The sequence below is a fragment of the Perca flavescens genome, chromosome 7 (genome assembly GCF_004354835.1).
Source record: "Perca flavescens isolate YP-PL-M2 chromosome 7, PFLA_1.0, whole genome shotgun sequence".
NCBI classification, from domain to species: domain Eukaryota; kingdom Metazoa; phylum Chordata; class Actinopteri; order Perciformes; family Percidae; genus Perca; species Perca flavescens.
Window position 1 is genome coordinate 27,288,058 of NC_041337.1, and position 24,287 is coordinate 27,312,344.

The 24,287-nt window shown below is 41.4% G+C and overlaps 1 protein-coding gene across 1 annotated transcript; it reads left to right on the forward strand.

Moving 5' to 3' along the window:
* The first annotated feature begins 3,481 nt into the window (after positions 1-3,481).
* Positions 3,482-23,774, forward strand: arhgef19 (Rho guanine nucleotide exchange factor (GEF) 19). Its single transcript, XM_028583432.1, has 16 exons — positions 3,482-3,819; positions 15,475-16,186; positions 16,287-16,775; positions 17,997-18,129; positions 18,216-18,301; positions 18,398-18,654; positions 18,742-18,902; positions 19,018-19,170; positions 19,488-19,617; positions 19,794-19,868; positions 19,966-20,055; positions 20,152-20,315; positions 20,621-20,779; positions 20,877-20,956; positions 21,046-21,150; positions 22,061-23,774. Exons 2-16 carry the CDS (start codon positions 15,496-15,498, stop codon positions 22,213-22,215), a joined length of 2,928 nt encoding a protein of 975 aa, XP_028439233.1. The 5' UTR covers positions 3,482-3,819; positions 15,475-15,495; the 3' UTR covers positions 22,216-23,774.
* The last annotated feature ends 513 nt before the right edge of the window (positions 23,775-24,287 follow it).

The following is a 24,287-nucleotide window of genomic DNA, read 5'->3' on the forward strand; positions in this document are numbered from 1 at the left end:
TTCATTCTATCTGTTTTCAGATTCTGTTCAGTGTATTTGGAATTTTACACAGACATGACACCTGCAGCAGTGTGCGTCAGACCCAACCTGACGTTTAGTAGAAAGTGTGGACCCAAGACTTAATAGTGTTGCATTAATGTATATGTTTTTAATGACATTAAAAAGTAACCTAATCCCACCTAAAATGAATCTTGTTCAGCCTGCTGTTAAGTTACTCTTAACAGAAGGGGTACTCCTGTGATTGTATTGCACTTCCTTAAAGTTGGAGGACAATGCAGCAAAGGCCCAAATATCCTGACTAAGTCCTGGTACGAATCAAACTTAAAAAACGCTGGCTCTTACATTTCCTATAATAAAACGTCTGTTGTAGAGTTGCGAAATGTCTGGTTCATTGTCTCCAAATTGAATCAATAATACAAAACATAAGTAATCATGCTAGAAAATATCAGGATATTTTAGTCAGAAATACTTCCTGTGTACATAAAAACATAAGTAAAGTTAAGTTAACTCCCAAGGTGCATTTCAGTAAGAAACATCCAATCACTGACCTAAAATTCTTTGACAGATAACTCTGGGTCACTTTTTGCTAAATTTGGCAATTATGGCCTATATTTGGAGCCATCCACCAAGTTGAAATGTGTCAAACAAATGGCCATAAACCTACAGTATCCTTACATTGTCCAGGACACTCTATGTTGAGGAAAATTAAGGATATTATTGAAACAAATATTTTGTAACTTGATTAGACTCCCTGCCTGGTAAATACCTACGTCTTTCAAACTCCACTTCCAAGCCGAGGTAACCTCGATGACATCATTTTCTTAGACTTGACAAAGTCTGTGTATTCCTCCCCAACATGAGTAAACCGATCTTTATGTGTAAAATCAGAGGAGTGCCCCTTTGAGTTTACATTGTGGTTGTTTTCTTAATGATGACTTCTGACTTAAGGTCAGGTTAAGTGCACCTTTTTTTTCAATGTTAATTTTATAAAAGGCTTTGATTGTGAGCTTTTCTTATTACATTGATTATCTGTTGTCTTCACTGTGATGAAGAACATCTGCAAACATCTGCACCTTTGTCTGCAAAGTATGCAATGCACACACACATATACTGTACGTGTTTACTGTCCTTGGATGCTGAGCATGTCCGTCTTTTGTACTTGAACGCTCTGCAGAGCTGCTGCTGTAGGATACTGTAAACAGCAGTTAAATAGTACCTCAATATAGGACATATTTTCTGTGTGAGTTGTTTTGCATTTAAGATCTTTTAGACCAAAATAAATGTAGTTTGATGAATGCATATGCCTTCTCAGCGTGTGTTTCTGAAATGCTAATGTATTAGCTGAGAGATACTGTTCTCACTGTGCTTTAGGAATGAACTCAATGTTATCACGCCTTCCTATCTACCTTCTCCACTTTCTTTTCTCCAAACAGCAGAGACCTGCATACAGATAAAGAGGCAGTGATTTATTAGGAGTCAGAAACAGACAAGCGTTCGTTGATGATTTCTCTCTTCCTCTCCCTTCTCCCCTCACAAATTAAACCAGTGCTGTGGCCTTGAGCAACTCCTGACTTTTATTTTATCCTCCTTACCCTTTCTTTACCCTTTCCTGCATTATCTCCTCCCTCTGTCTCTTTATTTTACTTTTCTCATCCTTTTTTTTTTTAAATATACTCTCTCTCCCTCCCTTTCCTCTCTCTTGGCCACAATCATCTTCTGATTGTTATGATTGCAGTGCGTTCCTCTGCCATGGCCTGCAGGAAGAGTGAGTTAGTACATGTCAGCGAGCACAGGTATGCACTGTGGACACAGGCTGGCTCTTTCACCGAGTGCTGGAGACCCTCGCATGCATGGGCTGCAAAACAAAGCTCCAAATCAGCCAGGAGGTAACGATGCAGAAAACGACACGTTGCAACACTGCATGTGAGGAGTCTCGCCTGAAAAAGTAAAATGCCCCAAAAACATCTTTTATTTGCATTTCTGAGACTGATCCATTTCTGAGAAGTGTGATGCAGATATAATGTAGAGCTACAGTAGGTGATGTGTCTGAAATCAATATAGTATATTAATAAGAATATGTTTGCAATATTGATATGCTGTACAATATGTAGAATATATACAAAATTGTGTGCATTAAGTTAGAAAAATCCCGTATTACCCAATATGATCAGGATACAATTCCACTAAATGCTGATTATCATTTTTAACTGCCACCCATTCCAATGCAGATTTAATATTATCTAACATTAGCAACAACAAAAACAGCCTCAGTTCATAAATATTAACCTGGTATTAGCACTGAAACCTCACTGACCCCCGGATGTGCAGCAAAACATGCATTTTAAATTCTAGCGGACATCCCAAAGTGACCAAATATTTCTAGGTAAACTTTGGGGAAATGTATAAAATTCTGCAAAGATCTGAATATTTTGTTGTTGCACCTTTTTAACTGAAACAGAATATATATATATATATATATATATATATATATATATATATACTGTTAGACAGTGTGAATCAAGATATTAAAGCAACATTGATTTTAATTTTTCTTTAATTTTTTTCTTTAACAGAACAAGGTTAAGTAAACAACACTGACATATTAGCACCTTGTAAAGTTGCTAATAAAGTTAAAGTATATATTAGGGGTTAAATATCTGTGTCAATCAAACCTGCCCCATGTTTCTTTTTTAAATAATCTGATATCATAATTTTATTGTACATTCTATATTATAAATATTTGAAATTGTCAATACTTCTCAGTGATAATAGTAATACAAAAGGGAAATCGCAAACAGCTCTCAAGCCTTTAGTGACCTGTTTTTCTCTAACAAAAAGGGGGCCAATTAGACGTCTACCAGTGCTGAGTCCCGTGGTAAATCCTACCCCCCCCAAACCATACATTTCATGTTTGATAGGTGAACCTAGTTGATTCAGTAGCAAGTGGGGAGCACTGAAAGAGATGAGACAACTCAAGCATGCTTTTTTCTGTCACCAACTCAGTTTGACGTTTAGTGAAAGCTGCATGAAGGTCCACACACACACACACACACACACACACACACACACACACACACACACACACACACACACACACACACATACTGTACATTTGTAACGATGAATCTGCACACAGTGATGCAAATACACATATACAGTATGCAAGTATGCACTTTTGCATGTTAGTCTTTGTGTTTGTTGTGAGTGCACACCTCACACATTCATATAACACAGTTCATGATCACGCACAATGCATATGTTTTGCTGATGAGGTGCACATGCACATTGTATACACTCCCACCGAGGAGCAACATTTTTCTCAAGTCTGTCTGCTCCCTCCTGTCTGTCTCTTTCTGTCTCAAAGCAGGTGCTGAAATGAGACACTAAATAACTATTAGAGTTAGAGGAAGGGCGAGAGAAGGGGAGGAGAATGAGAGAGATCTTCCCCAACAGTAGCAGAGAGAGGGAGGGAAAAGGAGCGAGAGAGAAAGAGGGCAGAGGAGCTTAGAGAAGGGATCTGCATTGTAAGTAGCTCTGAGAGCAGCAAGTGGTGGCTGTTTTTCAACCTGTTTTTGTTTTCCCGAGGAGGCGGTGAACAAGAAGGAGAAGAACCAGGCAGAAAAGCACAGATCTGAAAAGTCTGAGCTGAGTTTCAAAAGAAATACAAACAGAGAGCAGAACAGGGGGGAGTGAAGCCGGGAGGAACACAAGGCAGCAATGGATAGCAGAGTGGCTCAGCCTGACCCTGGGATGGCATGGATTCACACACAGCTGCTGGCTACCGTCCAGCACACACACTAGGCTGCTAACACCGATGAGGTACAGTACTGAAAAACAGCAACAGTAACTATTAACAAAGCAGAGAAATACTTACACAGTCCATGGTCTTTTGTTCCAAGCTGGAGATTTTGCTGCTTAGTGAAAGTTGAGCTGTGCTATTTGCCGGAGAGTGCAAGCTCTGCTTTGTGTGGTGCACTTGGGAGAAAGTAGTGCTGTTCAGCTTGTCAGGTGCATTGCATTTATCTGACAACAGAGGTATGAAATGGGTTATCAAGACAGTTTGCCTGGATATTGTTTTGTCTAAACTAACAAACAAGCTGTTAATATCAATAATTTCAATATATGCATGTGCATGGCAGTGAAATACAGGATAATATGTGAAATGTTTTTTTCCTACAACACAAACTTTGCCAAATATCCAGCACAACTAGATGCATAAGTCCTGTCAGTGGGATCATTAGCTTTACTATTCATTTATTCTCTTGGAAGAAGTCGCTGCTTGCATTGATAATGTTTCCAGCAGATCCCTAGGCAGTGTGGAGTGAGGTGAGCCTTGAATGTGATGGTTACAGTGCAGCAATGAGTTGTTGCAGAGCGGGGCAGGTAAGTGCACGTCTGGAGTATGTTGGATGAGGGGTTGTTAAAAACTGTACATGGCTGAAACTTCTCTGTTCTTCTCTGTGGGACATTTTAGCATAAAACTCATACCTTCTTTGCCAGTAGCTTCAGGGCGAAGACAGAGCCCCGGGTTGTTAACTGAGGAGTGGATCCGTGTGTTTGTGTGCTCTTAAACGTGTGAATGTGTTCATGTACATATGTGTGTTTCCCAGACGCAGTGCACAGTGGTTTGGGTTTTCTTTCACCCTGACTCACTGTTTGTTTTTTTCACTCATGTGGATCCTCCAACTGGTCAGAGTTGTTTACACGGCTTCATGAGAGATGAGCAACAATGCAGTTATGACATTAAGCAGCCAGGTTATGATTTTTAGTATGGCAGTTGTGTGACCCACATGTAAAACACATTACCACCTTCACTATTTTTCTCAACATCTTCCAAACTCCATCAGTGAGAGGACAGGCTGAGGTGATGTCTGCCGTCCCGATGATTAAGTGTATTGCCATGTGAGTTGACTGCTGCTGCTGTGTGTCTGTGTGTATGGATAGTCTGGAGGTGCATATTTTGGCTGGAGCTGTGGGTGTTTTCTGGATTATCTGATTTACTACAGAATGCACCACCTGCAAATTGGGCAAACGTGTACCAGCACAAAGCAACAAATCAGGACCTTGAACTGTTTTACTGCAATTTATTACAAGCTGGAGATCCCCTGTATGATGGCAGACTACTGACAACATTTATTCTTTATAGTTATCACACTGGCAAAAAAGTGTGAGTGATTTGAGATGATTTGTGATTGAATTTGTACCCTGTGATCACAGTACTGTACCTTAGATTTCCCTCTGCATGCCTGCTCATATCACGATTTATAACTCAGCTCAACACAGGGCTCATCCCTTTTCCTACTTCCTCCCCCACAACTGTATGTCTGGAGAGCACCTGCCCCATCACCTGCCACTCAGACAGTGGCTGTCTGGGCGTGTGTGTATATGCTGTGTGGAAGCGTTCCAGGATGCCACACCTCACCCTCATTCTGCCCCATACGTCCCTCCCCTCCCCCAGCTAACCTTGCATGCAAATGCTACCTCTGCTTCTTAAGGTGTTTACATTCATAAGGATACACTCAGCTGCTTACCCAAACATGACTGTCTCTGCTCTGTTTTGCACTAAAATCATTACACACCATTAACTGAAAGCAACCGTACCGTTTAAACGTCAGTGACACCGATATTTTGAGGAGGCCCTGTCACTTTCCAGGCGTTTTGGCTTATGGCCTAAATAGCAGTGGCCTTAATAGCCCATAATAGCAGCCCTTGCTCCTGCACGTGTATAGTTGAGCTGCTTTGTTTGTCTCCTGCTTCGGTTTAGTGGTCAATTTCAGAGGAATGAGCTTGCAGAGTCATCCAGGGAATGTGAAAAAGTATCTCTGTGTCTCAGAGGGTCTCATCTGGGGGGTTGAGTGCCTCTGAAGTTGGACATGCACTTGTCTTGACTGTAAAAGAGACCACCTACTGTGCATTTGGTTAATAATAATACAGTAATGTGATGGCTTTGATTTGTGAAGTTGAAAAGTTGATTTTCTAAGACAAACAAAGAGCTGTAACTGCACAGGCTCTGTCATTTATTACTTAATCTGCATTTCAGAGAATATGTGGCCCATGCATGAAGGTTAAAACATACAGAAACTCGAGCCCAGAGGCGATATGTGCCGAGCACTGCCCCGGCTGTGTTGCTGCACACCTGTCTGGCACTGTAGCCCTTGGGTTATTTCACATTGGGACTTGGCCAATAAGACACTCTGTGTGTGTGTGTGTGTGTGTGCGTGTGTTTCACATTTGTACTCATGTGAGATAATACTTTTCTGGCTCAGGAGGCTTTGCTTCTTCACTAAAATCTTTTTTTGTGCCTCTTTGCTCTTTTGAAATAAAAAATTTTCAAACCTCTCCGCAGAAACTCTCCTTTTTTTCAGCGTCTTCAAGGGTGTTTATCTCTCTTTCAATTCATCACTTTAATCCTGATGACGCTGCTGGTATGTAGTGGAATCGTTTCTGGATGGTCAGCTCGTTAGGTGTGTTCCACTTTTACCCGATCACATTTCAAAACAACGAGCAGCTCAGTGGACGGCTTGTCCATACCTGTCCAAATAATAAAGCAAGAAGTAGAGGCTGGCGGAGGGGGGTGAGGAGAAACTGCTGGTCCTCAGCTGAGAAAAAAAGTGGAGCAGAGAGCTAGAAAAACAAAGCAAACACAGGAGCAGATGAATGCTGAAGATGCATCCGCAACTTGTTGTAAAGTAGGTCAGCCTCTTCAGTGTCAGTGGCAAAGGATCAGATTGGAATCAAAGTGCTCTGATTGACACTTTGAGTACAGCAGCCGCCTCCTTTTCACTGAATTTAAACCAGAAAAATAAAAACCTGAAATGAAACTACAGCAGATACATGAATGGCACATCTTCTTTTAATGTTACTCAGTTACTGCAAAGCTTCTAGTGCTACAGTAACTTTGAGAATGGATTACAGGATAAGGCTAGGCGTTTTTGATTCACAAAACGACTTAAACATTTAAAGGATAAGGTTGGTGATATTTCATATTTTGTTATTGTCAATAAGTCCCATAACCAAGGACCCAAACCAGCAATGCATTAGTCCATCCCTCAACACATTCCTGCCTCCCTACCCTGTGTTTGGCTCTTAGCAGTATTTGTTCCTACTGAAAACGTAAATCTTTAAAAATGTGTCACAAATTAGGTTTCACTTTTGATAAAGGCTGAATAATTCCCTTAAACTACCAGTCACTGTTGTTTTTACCAAACTTTACTCAAACGCAGTAAACAGTGCATTTGATTTTTTTTTTTTTTGTTGCGGAGTAACATAGTAATATTTGGTGCTCTATAGAGTATTTACAGCAGCAGGATGGTGTATGGGAGATTGACTTTAATTAGTCGAAAATTAGTCTTACTATGCCAGACATTCCTCCACAGTGCTGTGGAGGAGGGTCTGGCTAGTCCACATAGCATTCCAAAGATGGGAGAAAAACATGCTGTGGTTTAGTGGCATTTCTTAAAACCAATCACAATCGTCATGGAGAGACGGACAGACCCACAGCGCTGCTGCAAAATAGCCTCGGGTAGGAACTTGTTTTGGTGGTGGACGTGTACGTTCAAAGGTTGTTTTAGTTGTGCAACAGAAAACTCAGATTGGACAGATAGTCTAGCTAGCTGTCTGGATTTACCCTGCAGAGATCTGAGGAGCAGTTAACCATAGTCCTCAGAAATCCACTGGAGTTTAAACTTCCAACACAAAGAAAGCGGAAGGTAATGGACATCCAGCTGAAAAAAGTGATATCCGGCGGAATTTCTGACTGCACTCTAGCAATCACTGAAGTGGAACATCGTGGATATAGACAAACTCAAAATAAGCTATAGCCTGTGTCAGTGTTTTGTGTGTGTGTGTGTGTGTGTGTGCGCGCATGTGTGTGTGTGTGTGTGCGTGCGTGTGTGTGTGTGCGTGTGTGTGTGTGTGTGTCAACAGTGTGGCTCATTAATGTCAATTATTTTTGTATAACAATGGAGCTCAATGGCACAGATGATTTGGTTTTTGGTCTTTTTTATTGGAAGGATTGAGCACAAGAAAAACATAGAAAATCTCTGTTCATCAACCTAATTTGTCAAAAAGTTGCTCATTGCTCAGGATCTGCTGCTTTATATCTGGTTTTGTTAATTAAATATCTTTGGGTTTTGGACTGATTTTTGTTTTTACTATTTACTGACATTTTATTGAATAAAAAACACATTTTTGAATCCACAGATTAAACGATAATGTGCATAACCATTAGTTGCGGACCTAGAAGTGTAATGATGATGCCCTTTGACACATTACATACTGGCTCATCACTTTTATTACATAGTGAGATATCCTTTATTGGAGAAATTGTTGTTAATATCTGTATGAAACATTTAATGGACTCATGTTGAGTTATTTGTAAAACCACTTTTTTTGATGATGGAGTCAGGTAGCTATTTGAACATAGAGTACTGTAAGATAATGTCTTGAATTTTTCATATGTCCATGTAACCTGAATCCTAAATCATCACACTTCTTAGAATCTCATTGCATACAGATAACCATTGCCTGTCAGAAGGTACTGATTAAGAGATTTTCTGGATTTACTGCGTGTTGGATCCTTGGCCCTCCATCGACTTGGTAGCTTTTGCGACTTATGACAAAGCACCATAATTAGATCAGGTTATTTCCATAAAATTGTCAATAGCTCCTTTGTGTCTTTACTATCCTGGCTGAATGTCTCCTGTGTGTCAGCTTATCTGACTGCAGTTGTTATGGTGGTAGAGTAAAGCCGGGGGGAAGGGAGGTTAAAGGTCTAAAAGTCTTGTCGTTTACATGTGAGATGGTCACCATTTTTTCAGGCTTTTAAATGAGAGATTGTTGTTTGTCCGTTTCTGTTAGCCGGAATCCCGCCGGGGCAGACAAGGTCAGGGAAGGCCTCTCTACGTCTTGTCGCTTTCAATCAAAGACTCAAACACACAAACTCACATTCAGGTGTGCCTTGTGTGTGTCATAGCTTTGTGTGATTGTAAGCCAGGTTGTCAGTATGCATCTTCATAGTGTCTCGGAAAGTCGTGGGTAAATTGCCTGAGGCTGTAGAGGCAGATTAGGAGGACCCACACCATGTGTAAACATTTGGGTAAAACCCCCTCCCCCCCACACCACCACCACCACCACCAACCCACCTCCTCTGTAGCCTCTGGGGTGCTCACCTGTCTCAGTGGGTGGAGGCTATAAGAGGAACGAATACCAAAGAAACTCCCTGACCTGAATTCACTCAACCATTCTCACAACATTCAGGCGTCTGATCTTCCCATGCAGGTTAGTGCATCACCTTGACATCTGGTGAGCTTTCTCTGTTTGGAATTCAAGTTTCGCTGAGAGGAGTTTGTTTTGATTAAGAGATTTAGATGTGAAGCCCATTAAAATACCAAGAACACACTGCCTGGCTTCCCATCCAGCTGTTTTAGGTGTACATTTGAAATGTTGGGCAAAAAAGAAAGTCAAGTCATGTGTCAGCTGGGTCAAGGCAAATCACTTGGCAACTACCAATCATCTAATCATAAGGGGAGACACATGGGAGATACATTTAACTGTTTCAGAATATGCAGAGCCACATCATTTATTGACAAATCAACCTGCCTACCTCAAATAAGCATAAAAACGTATTGCATGATGTCTGACTTATATCAACAAGTTCCCAGTTTCCCTTAATTGTTTTTATTATTAAATGAGTAGTTCTTGTTGGCAAGTTAACAGGGTCCCAGTGTTGATAGAAAATGGTACAAAATAGCCTGTGAGGGTGGTTTTCCCAGAAGTGACGCTGAATGATGTCATGTCTTGTCTCGTCAGACAATGCTGGGCTCTTTAGTCTACTGCTTGGCAATTAGTGGTCTGATGTGACCAAGTTAAACTGCGATCTCACACACACACATGAGCTGGTCACACCACACTGTCGGGACACTCTAGTCTCTCTGACCAAACACACCAGACTTACGCTGGAGAGAAACTGTGTGTGGGGGAAGAGACTGACGCTATATGAAGTTTCCACAGTCATCGATCATTGTTAGATAAAATATTAATTGGTTGGATATCCAGATTTTTATCACACACACCATATCACTGCAAATGATGAAAATAATCCTCCAAAATGTTTTGTTGTGACTTCCATCTGTGACTAGTAGGTACTGCAACAACATAGCAAAGCTCACAGTGTCCTCTTATTGAATTAAATGTTCATGTTACCCAATTTCAGATGGCTGGTCATTTTATTTTGTTTTGCTCTAACCGATCAGTAGCAAGTGCATAGCATCTCCTCTGCAGCACAAGTTGCTATAGGAGCAGTACTCTTTTTGCACGACAATCAAGAATGGTTAATAGGTTAACCATTCAATTAAGAATGGTTATTTGTTTAAATTGACTTATGACAACTTGTTCAGCTGTGTCGATTTCATCTGTGCAGCTTTTTTTCTGACTCTGGCACAAAAAGACTTTGTCCCCACCTCCTTAATCCTGCATACAAAGCTCTGATTGGCTCCATCTGGAACCATGTTTCTTATACTGTATGTCACCACACAAACTACTGGATAGCTACTCTAGTTGCACCCAGGGGTCACCTCATTGTTTTTCACTAGATAGTGTAGAGAGACAGATAGGAAAGGGGGAGAGAGAGAGGGGATGACACACAGAAAAGGGCCGCTGGTCGGATTTGAACCCGGGCCGCTGCCAAGGACTCAGCATACATGGGGTGCACACTCTACCAGATGAGCTAGTGGTTGCCCCAGAAGACTTATTTTTGAAAGCAGACTGCTACAGCGCCTGATAGAAATCAGGCCTTAGAAAAGCACAACCTGATGACATGAAAAGTGTGCCAACTTGTGATGTCATCTAGGAAAGGTTCATGTTGGTGTTTGAATGGTATGTATGTTGATGTCTGACCAACGTGATGTGACGTCTGACCGAAGCAAAGACCTAATAAGCCTTGCAGGACCACACTGGGCATAACAAAGTAGATTTCTTACATCCACGTCACAGACTGACGACTCTTATAAACCGGGCAGATGTATTTCATGATCATTTTCCTCTATGAAACAATAAGCGTCTTTTATACTGCAGTGTTACTGTCACACTGAACGCTAACATTAGCAAACAAAACAGTTCAGAAATGTATTTCCTCACCTTCATGAACCACAAACAGCTCCAACAGTGAATCCATTTGTTTTAACACTCATATCTCCCCTCTGGCAAACATCAAACAAACTTTAATTATGCGATTACACAATATTTGGCCCTGTCGTGGAGCTGAATCAGCAATGGATTTATGCTCATATTTATGTGATACACTCCATTAAAGGATTATTCTGAGACCTTCGCAATGAAATTTATCACAATTAAAAATGCTCCTTGTATGGCTGCTGGCATTAAAGGCATGCCAGAGTGCCATTCATTAACTGCTGTATGCAGACATGGCGTCTTAGAGCAGCCTAGTGAAATTACAGGGGGAAACAGTGGCAGCAAAGTCCATAACAGTCACAAATAACAGCCTGCAATGACAAGGGAAATTACATGTCTTTGGAATTGAAATTTTAATAGCGCGATATAATTGGAGGAATGTGCAGTAAGTGTAATCGGATGCTTTCATGTTTTGATAAATGTGGTGGTGAGGCTTTATTGTCAGTTTTTGGGATCTTTGAGGTTTCTTGATCAAATGAGCAGATAACTAATTTTCTACAAAGAGCATGTTGATTTATGGCGACTTGGCTGTTGATGGAGGATTACGTGAACATTCATTCATTAGCATAGTATTGAAAGATAACATGATCATGGAAGCTGAGATACAGTTTTTTCTAAACAATACATTGTAGACTTGGAAAAAACTCATATTTAATCTGATATGACAGACTGCAGATAGAGGTAAGTAAAGTTTGGTTAATGATCTACATTTACAGCAGGATTACAGTATAACCAGCCAGTAATCACATCCAGACACCATTAAGCTTGTGTCATTGTGTAGCAGTGGTCTGGATGTGTTTATATGGCTCAGTGGCTGCACTATATGAGTGGATCAGTATAAGCAGTTCCCACACCCTCTCAGGTGTCCTGTGCTCAGGGCAGCCTGGCCCAGGTGATAAAGGCTGCCTTTGTCTGCAGAACAGGTAACCATTTGTGCCTGCACTACTGTGTGTGTGTGTGTGTGTGTGTGTGTGTGTGTGTGTGTGTGTGTGTGTGTGTGTGTGTGTGTGTGTGTGTGTGTGTGTGTGTGTGTGTGTGTGTGTGTGTGTGTGTGTGTGTGCGTGCATGCATGCCAAACATATGTGTGTGAGTGCTGGAGAGAAACAGAGAGAGAGATAGGATTGACTTTCGTCTCATATTCACAGCATACAGCAATGTAAAAGGGAAAAAAAAGGGAAGGTAAAATATTATTTCCAGTCTGTGATTCTCCAGGCAGAAAAAAACCCCAATATAAACAAAGTTATATTTTAAGGAAGCGCATTGATTTATGCCTTTATCCTCTTCAGGGACACTCCTGTTTATGTAAATTACAGGTGTAAAGTTTAATATGATACTACTTACTTTAATGTAAAATATATGTATCTCATAAAGATTTACTGTGTATCAGAATTATACTTAAACTCTAAATGACAAATACAAAGGCATTACTGGAGGGTATAATTTCTTAGCATTATCCATGACAAAGAGCCTGTAGTGTGTGTGTGCGTGCGTACAAATAGATAAAAGAGATAAAAAAGTTAACAATTAACATTCACACAATGTGACTCTGTGCCCCACATTGCACACTATACAGTATACTAATTCTGTGTTTTGAGATTATGTAGCAGGAAATCTGTTATACAGAAATCTGCTTGATTTTTAGGTGTTGTTTTGGTGGTTAATAATGTCCCACAATGCAACATATGAGGAAGAAAATGGGGAAGCTGCTCACAGAGGGGGAAAAAATATATAAAGTTGTGTGACTGCTTTGGAAGTTTTAAGTTTGAAAATGGCATTAAGTCAAATTCACTTTATTATTTGTCGCATGGCTATATGAATACAATATCAAAACCATTTTGTCTTGACAAAATATTCTTAAGCCACCATGGATGAGAAGTTTAAAGTGCCAGGAAAAAAGAAATGTGAATGTCTACAATCCCATGACAACTCAACAACTGGTGATATGACTCCCTAACAGCTGCTGAGTGAACTTGTGCTGAGACTGTTTTATAAACTGCTGTGTCCAAGGTCAAGAATGAACTTTCAATCTCTGATGCACTGTATGTCTTTGGGACACAATAGCTACTTTTCTCAGCTAATGTTGCTAAGATAACTTATTGCTAGGTATGCTATCTGTGTGAGAGTTTGAGTGTGTTTGGCTCCAACCCGGTCTACACCGGTTTAAACTAATGGCCTGGGAGAAAAAGTTCTAAATGTTTTAGCTGCTTGGTCAGAAATATTAATTTACAATATTATTGACATATTATATATATATATATATATATATTTATTTATTTATTATTTTTTTTTTTTTTTTTTTTACAGTACTTTGAATGAAAAAATAATGATGTGGGCCTGTGACTGTTGAGAAATGTGACTAAATAAAAAATATAAAACCGCTTACCTCTGCATCCTTCTGTGCATACAGTTGAGATCAAATGTGTTGTGTGTTAGCATCTGTAAAGTTCCTGTTACCTGGGGTTTAATTCAGGAGTTGAGGATTACCTGTTCAGGAAGCAGGAGGGTAAGAAAAGCTCCACAAGTGTGTGTTTTAACAGCCTGTCACGAGAGCTAACTTTATGACCCCGCTGCTGAGTTTCAACAGACACTCACTGTGAATATTCAATCGGAAAAAGGTGCCTGCTAGCTAATGTTGGCTGACAGGAAGGCAAACCAACAACCAGAGTGATGGGTGAGTATAGATCTCAGGTGAAAGGTGAGAGTGCTGAGGATGTGCTCTCTTCCTATGTCTGTCTGTCTGTCTGTCTGTTGTGGTATTCTGTTTGGAGCATGTGTCTGTGTGTGTGTGTGTGTGTGTGTGTGTGTGTGTGTGTGTGTGTGTGTGTGTGTGTGTGTGTGTGTGTGTGTGTGTCTAGATGTTAAGTACAGGTAGCGTGTAGAGAGGTCTTTAATTAGAGCAGGAAGACATAGCTCAGAAGACACACTAGACTTAAGTGTGTGTGTGTGTGTGTGTGTGTGTGTGTGCGTGTGTGTGCGCGTGTGCGTGCGTGCGTCCATGTCCATGCAGGTACGTGTGTGTGACTGGTAAACTTCCTGCACACGTCAATAGTTTCAGGGTCCATTTTACTAATCCCAGGAGTGTCTGCTCAACGTGTGTGTGTGTGTGTGTGTGGGGGGGAGGCTTGTTTAACTATATTCGTGGGGTCCATAAACCAGGAGTCCAGTATACTTGTGGGGTCCCGACAGCTTTAGTTGTGATGGTTAAGGTTAGGGTAAGGGCTAAGGAATGCATTATGTCAATGACGGGTCCCCACAAAGATATTGCCACAAACCTGTGTGTGTGTGTGTGTGTGTGTGTGTGTGTGTGTGTGTGTGTGTGTGTATTTGTGGTAAAATGAGGCTGCATGAATCCCCAAAATGTACAGAAGCCATTTTAGAAATTCATTCCTCCGCCAACTCCATCAATTAAACGTCCACAGACTGTCTGAATAGGTTCATGAAACGCACACAATGCTGCTTACGGTTGTTGTAACACTCTGGCAACACTGAGCCACATTGCTAAAAGTGAATTGTGTCTAGTCAACCATACAGTATTTGCTTTCTGGGTTAGTGGTTTGTTGCTGTACCGGTTTAGACTAACATAACTAGTTTATTTGTTTCAGTTATTCCAGGTTTCTCCTCTTTGGTCCTCTGTATGCTTCATATATGTCAATAGTTCAATCATCCCAACTCATTTTGAATTTGGATACATGTTTGCCTCAACTACTTATAATCTCCTATGAAGCCTGCGGTGTTCCGCTAAAGTAATTATGTTCGGCATTTGAATAGGGACTGTATGAATTTGTTTCTCTTTTGTAAAAAGAAAATTATGTGATAAAAATCATGACTCTAAATAATGACTTATTATTATTATTCTTCTGTAGTATTAAGGTTGAATGTTAAGGTTAAGGTTAAGGTATATCATCTTAAATTCTTTATGCTTTCCCTGTTTTAGTTTAAATGGTGATTGTGTTGTACCAATACAATTATTAGTATTATTTTGAGATTAAAGGTGGAGGGTATTTTGGTAGTTTTTTCCAAGTTAAGAGAAGGGTCTAAACAAGATAGTGTTTAGGCTCTTGCCTTTTTAAAAACACAAGATTCAACCCCCCTCCAAACACTAATAGTTTTATACAGTTCCTTGTAGTATAATCAAGTAATACATTGATTTCCTAAATTTGCATTTGAATGAAGCATTAATAAAGTCAAAAGAATTGATAAAAATATCATGTGGAGTAGTGGCCTGAGAAAATACTTATTTTATACTTACTTATTGTTATTTTTTTTCCCTCTCTTTTTTCACAGCTCCCATGTGTTCGTTCAGCCATGCTTCCTGGGTATGGATTCTCACCTTTTCCTGATTTCCAACCCCACCTTCACGCTTTCCGCTGCCGAGGAGAGAGTCCTAGCATGTGGATCCCTGGCTCAGGGGAGTCCCAGGCTCTGAGCGAGGCACAGGAGGACAGGCCTCTCCTGCACCCGTGCCACCACAAGCACGTCGCCGTGTGCCAGCAGGAAACATTGGCTTTTATTGAGCTACAACCACCAGAGACTCCTAAACTTAACAGTCTTGGCTACCAGAGGCCAACTGTTATTCCAGAGGCACAATGCACAACACACTCCCTGCCCCTGAATGGTTTCAGACACACTCTAAACGAACTAAATGACATGCAGAACGGCTGCCACAGGACAGACAATGAGCATGTAGCACTGTTAAATTTGAACTCTCATACACCTGCGGGTGACTGTGAGCTTGAATGCCATAATGGCATCAGGACTTCTTTGCAGGAACAGACTGAAAAACCTCGTACTGTCACAACAGTATGTCGTCCTCATCACGCAGCTCTTAGCCTCCCTCTGCCGTTCCCTCTGTCCTCTCTATACACAAACCGAGACTCCTGGGAATCTCAGATACCTTGCTCCCCATCCTCACCTACAGGTCCTGGGTTTCAGAGTCCAGACTCCTGCCGCCTGCAGAGGAGGACATCACAGGGTTCACTGAAAGAGAAGTCTATCCGTGAGTGTGCAGGTTTTTTTCACTATGGACAAAGTTGACATAACAAGAAAGCTTTTACATGCTTCATCTTAATTTAATAAAGCTATTTTCTTGTTTTCAGGGAGAAAGATGCAGGTTTATTCCCCAGACAGCCAGAGCGATGAATCCAGTCCAATCCTGGATGCAGACTACATCTTCCCAGGACCTTTTGCATCTTTCCTGGAGGAGGACCTCAGTGGAGTATCTTCACTAGAGCCCCTTTCAAGCCCCTCATCCACAGACGGTCTTACAGATCTGCCAAACCTTGGTCACGATGATATTTTTAATCTACCTGCAGAACCACTGCAGATAATAGAGGACCCAATGCCAGGGGTGGGGGAGGACAGCGGGAGTGTAGAGACTTCAAGTGCCACAGGGGGGAGCTTTTTGTCACGCGTCGGTCGTCATGGGGATCAAGAACGGCGGCGCTTCTCAGCTTCAGAACTGATATCTAGACTGCAGCTGTCTCAGAGGAAGAACTCCTTCACCTTGAAGCTGGGGAAGTCGCTGTCTGCACGGGTAGCCTCCAGGGACAGACAGAGCGCCAACAGCCTCAGCCCCAACACTGACTGTGAGTGGAGAACAGAACAAACATCATGGTAACATTTCATTGAAAGCTAGTCCATAAACCTAGCCCAATATGTTACAGAAAATAACCAGGTGCAGTATAAAAACCGTTACAAATAAATACCACAAAAAGTCAGGTTCAATGTCCTTCTCCTTGAACAAAGGCAAAATACGTATGCAGATTGGTGACGAATGAAAGGAAAAAACAGCTCCAAGTGTAAAGGTAAACAACTTCAGTGTCCCTGAACATCACTCAATGTCGAACCTCAACCGTCTGCGCTGTTGTATGAAAGAAAACTAGCCAAAGTTGGAACAAGTGGAATTCTAGAATTCTCAAATTCTCTATTATTACTCTAGTGCTGAAGATTTAAGCTTTAAGATGCTGACTATATTCTCCATGTGTGCAACTTTTGGACCTTTATTGCATGCCATCTTCCTCTCTTTCCCTCCTTCTCTCCTGTCACCTGTCGTCTCATTACTTTCTAATACAGGCTAAAATTTCTGAAAACATACTAGGAAAAAGAAAATATTTGTTACCCCCAAAGACTCGGTAACTGGGTAATGTATATGTTTGGTAGATTAAAAAGAACAATAAGGAACAAATAGGTGAACTGTGATAAAAAAAAAAAAAAAAAAAAAACAGACTTAAAAAGCTGACTATGTCAAAAGTCTGTTGCTGGAGTTTAACCTCTTAAGAAGTTGTCCCTAAACATCCAGAAAGCTTAAAACGGTGTGTATTGTTTTGTGAACCTTTATTATATGAGGTCTATTGCTTCTTCCCTATACCTAGTATTGCATTGCCAGACCTTCCTCCACAGCGTTGCGGAGGACATTCTGGCGAGTCCACACAGCATTACGGGATGGGAGAGAAATGTGCTCTGGTTTATTGGCATTACTTTAAACCAATCACAATCGTCTGGGGCGGCACTAAGTGCCGCACGAAGCAACAGCACCTCTGCAAAATAGTCGTGCAAACTCAGATTGGACAGATAGTCTAGCTAGTCTGGATTTACCCTGCAGAAATCTGAGGAGCAGTTAACCATAGCCCTCAGAAATCGACCAGAGTTCAAAATGGCAACACAAAGAAAGCAGAAGGTAACAGACATCCGGCCGAAATGAAAGACGGAATTTCTGGCGGCAGTTGAACAATCCTGAAAGTGGAACGTCGTGGATATAGACTACCCTGGACCTAACCCCTGCACCTTGTGCTTTTCAATCTCTTTAGGTAAGTCCTTCTCCAAGCACCGCAGCTCAGGAGGCTCTAGTGATAGCGCCCCCCACAGTCCTGTAGGACCTGCACCTACTCTGCCCAGCAGTGACAATGGCATGCCTTTGCATCGGTGGAGCACAAAACTCGGGTAAATACGGATTTAAAATATTGCCATACATGAACTGAAAAGATTAAAGAACATGTATTGATGTCAGTTCACATTTTCTTTCACAGAATGCGAAAGAAATCCATAGAGGAGGACTTCTGCACACTTCCAACTGTTGCTAGTTCGAATCGCTTATCACGGTTTTTGCCTAGTTGTAAGTTTCCCTGAACTATTTGTCTTTTTCAAAACACCTAATTAAACCGAGGCTTGATTGGATTTTCCTGTAACATCCCTTTTCACTTTCCTGCAGCGATTCTGTACCAGGAATACAGCGACGTCGCCATCAACAGAGAGATCCAGAGGCAGCAAGGGAAGGAGCCAGGCACAGAGGAGGAGAGGCTCAGGGATGAGGGGTCAGATGGGACCCCGTCTCCTTCTAATCTGTCTCCATCCAGCTCCTTTCGCTCATCGCGAGGCTCTGCTTTTGCACTGTGGCAGGACATACCCGATGTTCGAACCAGTGGCCAGCTCGACAACTTCAGCAACGAGGAACGGAAATTACAGGAGGTGAATGATGACATTGCAGACCGCCACAGCTGTTTAGCTAGTTTGTGTACTGTAGACTGCTGACATACTGTGTCTTCCTCAATTCAGGCAAAGTTTGAGCTGGTGACGTCTGAGGCGTCGTACATTCGTAGTTTGACGATCGCAGTGGACCACTTCATGTTGTCGCAGGAGCTCGCCGAGTGTCTCGGAGCTCAGGATAAGCAGTGGCTCTTCTCCAAGCTGCCTGAAGTCAAAGGTGTCAGCGAGAGGTGACGTGATATGCTGCTGATGTGCCTCTGTTGCCCATCTCAGTTCTTTATTTTAACACGTCAGTTAGCATGACTCCTTCTCTGAGTGAATGTTCTGCTTACTGGGTGCCTGTAGGTTTCTTCAGGACCTGGAGCACAGGCTGGAGGAAGACATTCTGCGTTTTGATGTGTGCGACATCGTCTTGGAACACTGCCCGGCTCTGCGAAGGGTTTATTTACCTTATGTAACCAACCAGGCGTACCAGGAGCAGACCTACCAGCGTTTGCTGTGAGTTACTGCTTTCATCACATGTATAACATATCAGCAGTTTGAAACATATATGTAAATGTATCTAGGCACTATCTCTATGCGCACACTTGCAGCTGTAGTGCATGAAAGCCAATTGTTTCCTGTCCATAATTCCCTCTAAGGGTGTTCAGGTGTTATTTTACACCTGCATGACTTAACTTGCAGAAGGTTCATCTACAGTAGACGAGGCTGAGCATTTTTTTTTTCTCTGGGTAAAAAGCACCCTGGAATTTACACGTGCTTTCACTAAAAGTCATTAAAGTGTTTCTCTAAATGAACACGTCTTGTCCTCTCAGGCACGAGAACCCTCGTTTCCCCGGCATCCTGGCTCGCTTGGAGGAGGACGCCATCTGCCAAAGACTTCCTCTGACCTCTTTTCTAATCCTCCCATTTCAAAGGATCACACGGCTCAAAATGCTGGTGGAGGTACACCATTAAACATTCACTGCAGAATTCATGTTCGCACTTGAAACCCAATTACGTGAAACTGTAAATGGGCTCATATTTGGACCGGCTGAGCAATTTTTTTTCTCCCCAACAGAGCATAAAAAGAGTATTGTTTACTCTTTTGGCTTGTCTTCAAAAACATCTTTATTTTTCAGAACATCTTAAAGAGGACGATACCAGGCTCCCGAGATGAGGACACTGCCACAAAAGCTTTCAATGAGCTAAAAAAGGTAGTGATTATCATCTCTAATAGCCAGTTGGATGAGTACCAGTATTATCACTGCTGAGGCACAACAGTAATAACCATGTTGGTATGTGTCTTCTTAGATCATCAAAGAATGTAACTCCAGTGTGCAGTCAATGAAGAGGATGGAGGAACTTATTCACCTCAATAAGAAAATCAAATTTGAGGGAAAGGTGACTGAAGTCTTTGTAAATAGTCCTTTTTTGTATCTGCTTTGTTAACATGTTGCAGTGTTTCCTATTTAGCAACTTATTTCCTGTCTTTTTTAGATCTTTCCTCTGATCTCTCAGTCCCGCTGGCTGGTAAAACATGGTGAACTCCTGGAAGTGGACACTCAGACGATGAGTATTTCCGGATCAAAGCTCAAGTTGCCCACCAAGCCGGTGTACCTCCACCTGTTCAATGACTGTCTCCTGCTGTCCAGGAGGAAGGAGTGAGTGATATGCAGTCAATATAAAGAGACCAGGAAATAAAATTAAAAAATCTGTAGCAAACAGCAACACACACGACTCCTCTGAGATTAATGGTCTGTAAACACCACATAGGCTGCACCAGTTTTCACCAGGATTATCTCCTCTTTCTGCAAACATAAATGTACACCATCAGAATAATTTGAAATTTGAAACAACCACAGACTCTAACAACAGATTCTACACATAGTGGCTTTAAAGATTGACCAGCTGGTTACTAATGTAAAAAAAGAAGATTTAATAGATAAGAAAACATCTTTTTTTGCAGTACGTGGAAGTTCATGGTGTTTGTACACGCCAAGATAGGACAGCTGAAAGTGAAGGACCTCAGTCAGAAGCTGCAGGGCATCTCAGGCTTCATCTTCCACCTGCAGCTGTGTGAAGGCCAGCAACTCAAACACCAGATCCTGCTCAAGTCACACACTGAGTGAGTAACAACACTCCGTCGACAATAATTTAGCTTCGGTCCAAACTGGTTGCTTTAGCCGACGGTGCTATAACGGCCCCTTCTTGTGTCTATCCAGGAGCGGGAAGCAGAGATGGATCACAGCCATGTTTCCATCTGATCCACGCGAAGACATCGAGCAAGCCAGTGAGAATGATGGTCAGTAGAGAGCTTTTGGTGCCCTATGAATCAGTGTATGTAAACCTTTTAATCCTCTCATTCATCTTTTTCTTGTCTTTACCTCTTAGATATATCCCAGGTTCAGTGCATCAAAAGCTATCAGGCCCAGGAGCACGATGAGTTAACACTGGAGAAGGCCGACATTCTTCACGCTAAGACCATTACAAGTGATGGTAAGAATTTGGACAAAGTCCTCTTTTAGGGCGTTTTCACACATGAAAGTCCGAACCAAGGTCCTGACCAAGGTTCATGGTTTTGTTACATTGTATACATTTGATCCGGTAAGTTTTGGTTTCACACTGCAGTTACGCAAGCACACTAAAGATCAATACGTGACAAAACTACGTCCTGCCGTCATCACACACGTGAGCTGCGTCTCCAGATACTTATAAATGATTGGTTTGTTGACGGGCTTCCCCGTCCTCTCGTATCCTCTCTCTGTGTCTGAGTTTTTTCGACTGACTGCTGCTCTCCCCTATTGCCGCAGCTCTTTTTGTTTTGTTGTGATGTTGAAAAGCAAGACACGGGAACTTTCTTTCTGGAGCATTTATTCAGAGACAAACTGAAACCTACACTGTACATTTACTACCACTTAACAAATAAACTGCTCATGTATTCTCTGCTCTGATAGCCGACAGCTGTCTTCTCTGAGCGCATTAACCGTCACTCTCTCTCTCACTAAGCACCAAGCTATTCCTTAAAGGAATTCCTCCTTGTAACACAAGGAGAGCCTGCCAGAGCTTCATGTATTTGGTCCAAAAGTCCGAACCATCCCAAAAATGCTTTCACACTATAAACGAACCGGACCACCTCTTTTTATCGGACCAAAATTTGGTCTTCTGATCCGGACCGTGGTCCGGGGGTGGTTTCACACCTGTAATTTTGGTTCGGATCCAACTAAAAAGTCCTAGTCCAGACCAAATAAGGTATGTGTGAAAACACCCTTAGATAAACTGCATTCCAACCTCAAACTGCACCTAAATTAGTATAACATAAAAAGTTAGGTCTGTGTATCCTACTGGCCATCTGAGCGTAGGCCTATGTGTAGTGGTTTGTTTGATGTCTAAGGTTGTCTTTTACCAGGCTGGGTGGAAGGCATCAGACTGTCTGACGGGGAACGGGGCTGGTTCCCCAAAACCTACGTGGAGGAAATCACAAGTCGCAGCGCTCGCCTCCGCAACCTCCGAGAAAATATCCGCATCAAATGTGTCACGCAGAAATTGGAGGGAGAAGACTAACCACTTTACTGCAATTGGTTGTGTATCAAAGGTGCATTTCAGTTGCTAAGGTGCATTTTTAAGCTTCTGGATCATTGTTTTAATTTTAGATGCATGTGGGACCTACTTTATAGTATGCAGGTGCTAAAACAAGACAAGGTTTTTGACTGTATGAGCATTTTCCTTTAGCAAGCTAGCTTCAAATACAGTCAGCTTTTAATGCTTCTGTACATTTGAGTCTGTCGACAAACATTTTTAACAGTTTTGTAACACTGAAGTTACTTTTTGTAGAGGCAATCACTTCATGCATGCTTTCTGTGAATGCAATCCATAACCATTTTAAAGTCTGAGAAACACATGCACATTTACTAGCACAGTTAGTAACTGTAATCATATCCAAAGGTAAATGTATACATTTCTTGGTTCTTGTCAGAAGAGAATGTCACTAAATGTTTTTTCCGTCTCGTGGCCAAATGCCCTCTTCAAACATCAGAAAGTCACTCGAGGCAGTGCATTGTTTAACTATCCTTGCCTCTTTTTTAAGAGGACACCCTGCCTGTACGCATTGTATATGATTTGTAGTAACAATTTGGAGTGCACGATGGTTGTCCAGACAAGGCAACTGCCGAAAAGTGGTTAGGGGATTTCACAATACTATTGTAACATATATGAAGGACAGACTATCATCTTCACATGGCCGCACTACACCAATGCTTTTTTCTGTTAGTTCCCTAATCTTATTAAAGGATTAGGCTGACTATATTCTATATTTTTATAAATGTCAACAAATCCCTCAAATAGACCAAAACCAGCAATTAATTTATCCTAAATCTGTGGCCAAAGCCTGATAGATCTTCTTTCTCTGTGCCATGGAGCTACACTGTTACACTGGGTTACATGTTCCTTCATTACCATGAAAACACACACACACACACACACACACACACACACACACACACACACACACACTTTAGTTGATCCCACATACACCATCCTACTGATGTAAATACTGACTAGATCACCAAATGTGTAATATTCCACAGCTGAAAATAGTCCCCAACAAATGCACTATTTACTCCTGTTTGAGTAACATTTGCTAAAAACAACAGTGGCCAGCTGATTTAGGGAATGATTTAGCCTCTATTAAATATTGAAACTATATATTTGTGACTAATTTTATAGCTTTCTGTTGTCAGTAGGAACAAACTGGGCTTGAGGCTGAGCTCCACAGACAGGGTAGGAAGGTCAGACATTGTTGGTTTTGTTCCTTTCATGGCATTTGTTGACAGCAAGGAAAATAAAAAAATGAGTGTCCTTTAAACCCCATCAAATTTACATCTATACCAGATTCACATCGGAACACATTCACATCGGCCAGTTGTGAAGTAAAAGTGGAAGTTTTGCTTCACATCTACCTCATTTTAAAACTTCAGACCCAGTTAAATAAAAGCTAGACATTATCAAATGTCTGTAGCGGAGCGCTTCCAGGACTCAAAAAGTTAGCTTGAGGTGCTCTTTGGATGGGATAATCATAATGTAGAAACCAATAAGGAAACTCCAAGGCACTCTCTTTTAGAAAAATACAAAGCCTTTATTTATGGCTTGGTCATCATAAATCTTAAAGTACTCCGACGCGTTTCGGCATACAAGCCTTCGTCAGGGAGTCAATCAAAAAGCTAGACATTGTTGCATTAGACAAATCATAAAGGATCAATTAATAATATTATACACTAATCACTGAATTACAGGCCTACATCGTCCACAGCGTTCTCTTCATTACGTGTAAAAAAAATCCCCAAATGACCCACAGCACAGTGTAACTGAGCTGTTGTTAATAAACCACTATAATCAACCTGCATATGTAAACTCTTCCAGTGGCACATGAAATGTTTATAACCCCTTTTTTCTATATAGGCATTGTTAGTTGTAATTTAAGCTGTTGCTGTTGCAACATGTGTATTTATACTCCTCTAGCTGGTTGTTCTCTAAGGAGATTCTGATGTAAATGTACTTTACTGTAGATGGCTTTATGTATAAAGAGTAGAAAATGGTTCATTTACTATTATGACTGTAATTTATATGAACAAAGATTT

Coding starts and splice junctions, on each gene's coding strand:
- arhgef19 (XM_028583432.1), top strand. CDS start 15,496: ATGCTTCCTGGGTATGGATTCTCACCTTTTCCTGATTTCCAACCCCAC. Junction 16,776..17,996: donor CCTCAGCCCCAACACTGACT/GTGAGTGGAGAA, acceptor CAATCTCTTTAG/GTAAGTCCTTCTCCAAGCAC. Junction 21,151..22,060: donor TAAGACCATTACAAGTGATG/GTAAGAATTTGG, acceptor GTCTTTTACCAG/GCTGGGTGGAAGGCATCAGA.